The 4,670-nt window shown below is 33.3% G+C and overlaps 1 protein-coding gene across 1 annotated transcript; it reads right to left on the minus strand.

The window, feature by feature from the left end:
- Positions 1 to 2,747: 2,747 nt before the first annotated feature.
- LOC129222070 (palmitoyl-protein thioesterase 1-like) lies at positions 2,748 to 4,578 on the minus strand. Its single transcript, XM_054856502.1, has one exon. The coding sequence runs from the start codon at positions 4,421 to 4,423 to the stop codon at positions 3,476 to 3,478; it is 948 nt and encodes a 315-aa protein (XP_054712477.1). The 5' UTR covers positions 4,424 to 4,578; the 3' UTR covers positions 2,748 to 3,475.
- Between the last annotated feature and the right edge of the window lie 92 nt (positions 4,579 to 4,670).

The raw sequence follows: 4,670 nt of genomic DNA on the forward strand, positions 1-4,670 counted from the left end.
TGAAGAGCGTTAAATAATTTTATTTATTCTAGAGTCCTTGAAAATAATTAGATAAGTCTTTGAAAATCCTAAGCAAAGTGGGCTCCAATTTCTACTGTATATTGTTAATCTGTTTAGCTAGGGGAAAAAAATGATACACTACCTCTATTTCTTTTCCTTTTCTGCACTACTTATAATTAAAAAAAAAAGTTATGAGAAATCTATAGTTTATTTTTTCTTTCAAACTTAAAATTACATATTGTTCAAACTTACAAAGTTTGAACAATACAACTGTACAATCTAGTTATCAATTTCTATGTCTATCCAATTAACCTTTATAAGGCTTCAAACTGCAGAATTTTATATCCATTTTACAAAATTTTCTCTGGGGGAGAAACCCCCGGCCCCCTAAAATTGAAGATATTCTATTATCCACTTAAAAGGGAGCCCTGCGTCACTCTCTTGATACCAGCTGCCTCTCTTAAGGTCAATTCAAAAAGGACCTCATGAAAACACACATTAATGAAAACGACACACAGAAAAGTAAAGCATGGACTTAGGCATCACAGGAAACAGACAAAAACATGGGAGTGGGGAAAATAAAAATGTTGCTAAAAAAAAAATCCTGCCCCCCCAGGAACTCAGTCCTAAATCCGCCTATGTTTTTGATGCACCAAACGCAAGCGTGTGATTCTTATCGTTATCTTGATAAAAAACAAAGTTGTTCCTAACTACCAAATTTTGGGCTAATAGTTTAAAATTGTTTTTTAAAACATTTAAATGAACAGCGTGATTCATTATTTCATCAAAAAATTCCAAATTTCCAAGTTCTGATGCTGATATGCACCCTCACACAAAAACACCTTCACCGTCCTGATTAACTGATCCAACTAAGTTCTTAAGATTAAATTCCTCATTTTTTTCTTCCATGTACAATTATACAACAATTTAACCCAAATTGTTGAATTTATTTTCTTCTATAAATAAGACGTTGTTCCAAAACGTTTTGAGCTTATTTATCATTGATTTTACGACGGAAAGCGTTAGCTTACTGTTTTTCGCACGAACAAGAAAATTTTTGCGGGAAGAGATCCCATTTAATCCAGCTAATCAGAGAAGTTGGCGAACAATTTTAGGTGAAAATTAAACGTAAAATGTTTCATTCAATTCTGCAGAAACTTTTTCAGTTCTGAAATGTGTATTTTTCATATTTTTCTTAACTGTAAACCTCCGATCACGCTTTGTTAACTTTGCCAGTTGACCTTTTCTTACCTTGTTTTCGATCCGATTCTTGTCTTTAAAGCATTTTTTCAGGCACTTCACTATAGAATGGTATAACTTAACTAATTTAGAGACATTTCAAACCAATTTACGGCTACTGTGAGGGGAAAAAAAATCAAATTTCGAATCGTGTTTGTAGTTTTCTGCGCATACCTGCCATTTTAAAATAATAAGCAGAATATTGGGGAATAAATAAACAAAAAATTAAAGGCAAATGACTTTACATTACAATGCAAAAATAATAAAAAAAACACATGTGATTACAGTGTCATTACAATGCAAAAATAATTAAAAAAAACACATGTGATAATTTTAATTACGAATTTATTCGAAAATATTTCAGTGTACGATGACTTTTGTGGCATATTTTTTCTCTGTCTCTCCGTTCTTTGACAAATTTCAAAAACAAATCTGGCAATATTCTGAAAAAAACTACTGGGTTTTATTCAGAAAGGCATTGGAATGGTGTGAAAAAAAAATTGGACTTCATATTCGATTTTAGTTTTGCGTTATTTTGGTTTTACTACAAAATTTCCAGGTGTACGAACACTTTTGGGAGCCACTGTATAATCGAGACTCCGCGAGGGGTTCTTCGAAAGAACCGCAGGTACCTCCATCCCACAACGGTGCCAAAATCGTTCTCCTGGGATAGTGAAGACGCCCCTATGAAGGAGGACAGTGCTCCTGACTCTACAGTGGGGTATGGCAGCTCCCGGGTAAAAGATTCCACCAGTAATCCAGTGGACATTACCCATTCTCCTAGTGGCGTTCCTGACATTATACCATATAAGACTCGGAGTGGTAGGACTGTTCATGCGCCGTCCAGACTGAACACTTTTAGGGGGAGATGTAATGTAAGTTGGTGCATTTGGCATCATCCGATGAAGGGTCTTATCGGGGACTCTGGGTTCAAGACTAGGGTTTTTTTTTTTTTATTGATGTAGAATTGCTGTAAGCTGAATGTATCGTGTGCTTGTGTTGTCCAGTGTAATAAACGTATTTAAAGCACTTGTGAGTAATATTACAGGTACTGTTGACATTTAACATTTCAAAGTAGGAATTAATAGTTATGCAAAACAAAACTTTTGACTACAGAAGTCAAATCCAGATACATTTCAGAATTTTCTATCATTTCCATATTTTTCATTCAAACAAAAATTCTCATGGTTCTGTACAACGATTTTTTCTCCTGGAAGGCCGTGCCACCTCCAGAGAGATGCCTGAAAGAAACACTGTAAGTTATCATGAATGACTAACTGGAAAAATGTCAACATTTGCCAGTGATTGTCAATATATGTAAAGCAAAAAAAAAAAAAAAAAAAAAACCCTGGTGAATGACCAAATATTCCTATTAAACCACCAAGTGACTGTTGAAATTCTCCAATTTCTGCCTTTCACAGTGTAACATATATTCTAATTAGCAAGAATTTCCCCAAGAGTATATCAAATCAAATATAAAAAATATTTATTTATTAAAGTACAAAAAAGTTTATAGCTTTTGGATTTGACTGTCGCAGACAGTTCAAAGAAAAAAGAAAAAAAGAATGTTGTTTACTTGAACTACGTTATATAGTATTAAAACAAATTCTCTCTTGTACATATACAATACATGTGTCGGTAATATAACATCGATAAATGACCTCTTAGTCATTAATTACAGCAATTATTTGATTTAAAAAAATTCCAATTGTAACACATCAATATCAATTAGCAGCTGTTAATATCATTATCAACTGTCATGGTAACGATGTTGCATGGAGATAAATAATGCAATAGGCAGATTATTTTATAGTTGAATGGAAATTTTAATGAGCGTCCCCCCTCCTCCCATGTATAGTAAATTTATAAATAGTCTATATATAGTAAAGTTCAACTGATGATTAGCCAAATTTGAAGATATAATTTGCTTTTTTGTTAAATGCCCAAATGCTTCTATTAGTTCTACGTTACCGTAACTTGGTCTAAATATCTCATACAAGTCGAAACAACTACGCTTTAAATTAAGAATAATTTCGAATTAACCTTAGAAATAGATTTCCAGTAGCTAAATTGCTAAAAGCAAAGACTTCTCATTAGAATATGTTAAATAAAACATTTTAATAACGTCAAATGTGTAATTGGCAAAGCAGCTGATGAAAAAAATTACCATCATTGGCATACAAGAATTCAATTTACTTGTCAGTTCACTTTACTTATATACATTGATACATTTAATTCATACTAAAAACTTGTCCACAACATTTTCCTTAAACCATTTTAAACTAATAGATAGATGATCAGCATCAATTTCTAAGAAATGAAGTTTACCCTTTTGATCCATTTCTTTTAATCCAAGCCAATCTTCTTTGTACAATTCTGTGTCCTGGAGCTTCAAAATATCATTGGACTGACCTGGTTTATAATATCCAAACCATTCAGATTCTTTTGGATCCACCATATGATCTTGAAGAAACATGATCATCACAAAGTTCTCAAGTTTTTTCAAGTTTGTTTTGTAAGTTTCGTTTCTAACACGTTCATTGTTGATGTCTGCTAGAAAAATACTCTTAGCCTTATATTCATCTTCGTGAAGAGGATCATGCCAATACTGTGCTTGAACCAAGTGCTTCTGAATCCAATCAACATAAGCTCCTATGTTAAGCAACTTCCTCACATAATCACACAAAGTTGCATTTTCGCCAGGACATCTAGGAAATCCATAAACGCCTTGGTGCTGTCCACCAAATGTAATTAAAGTTTTCATAGCAGGATTTGGGCATCTTTGGGCAACAGCTCGAAGAAATTGACCCCCTTGAGAAAACCCAATTGCATTATATCCATTTCTCAACAATGTGTCATTTTTTATCTCATTGCATGCCAGATCAATTTGATCATTTGAATTCATAAGAAAACTGTTCTCCATTTCTTCTAGGAAATTTGAACCGATTTTCAGAGACTTGACGTAAACTCCTGGAATACTTTGGTGTAGGAACTTGACTATTGAACCCATACTCATAGGATTACAGCAAGTGTCACCCATACCATGCCATATTACAATGGGGACTGGAGCTGACTCAATATCATTATTCTCAAAAACATCGTTCTCAAAAGGACTTTGCAAAGCTATCGAATATTTGAGGATACCAAGAAATAACACAGCACAAAAATTCGCTTTGTTATGCATGGTTTCTTTTGTTAATATTAAAACTTTACAACATTAAAAGCTTTGAAAATGAATTCACTGATAACACTATCAATTTAAGCTTAATTTTTTATCGAAATAGCTGTATCTGTCATGTTAATACTTCCGTGGATTCACGTGAGGTTCTAGTTGTTTTGTTTTTATTTTGATTTGATTCAGTGCAAAAAACAGTTAAAGTTGTCCATTTAAAAAGAAAGTAGGCGTGCTCAACCGGTAGCGACCAGTTGAT

This window comes from Uloborus diversus, chromosome 5 (assembly GCF_026930045.1).
Source record: "Uloborus diversus isolate 005 chromosome 5, Udiv.v.3.1, whole genome shotgun sequence".
Taxonomy (NCBI): domain Eukaryota; kingdom Metazoa; phylum Arthropoda; class Arachnida; order Araneae; family Uloboridae; genus Uloborus; species Uloborus diversus.

Coding starts and splice junctions, on each gene's coding strand:
- LOC129222070 (XM_054856502.1), bottom strand. CDS start 4,423: ATGCATAACAAAGCGAATTTTTGTGCTGTGTTATTTCTTGGTATCCTC.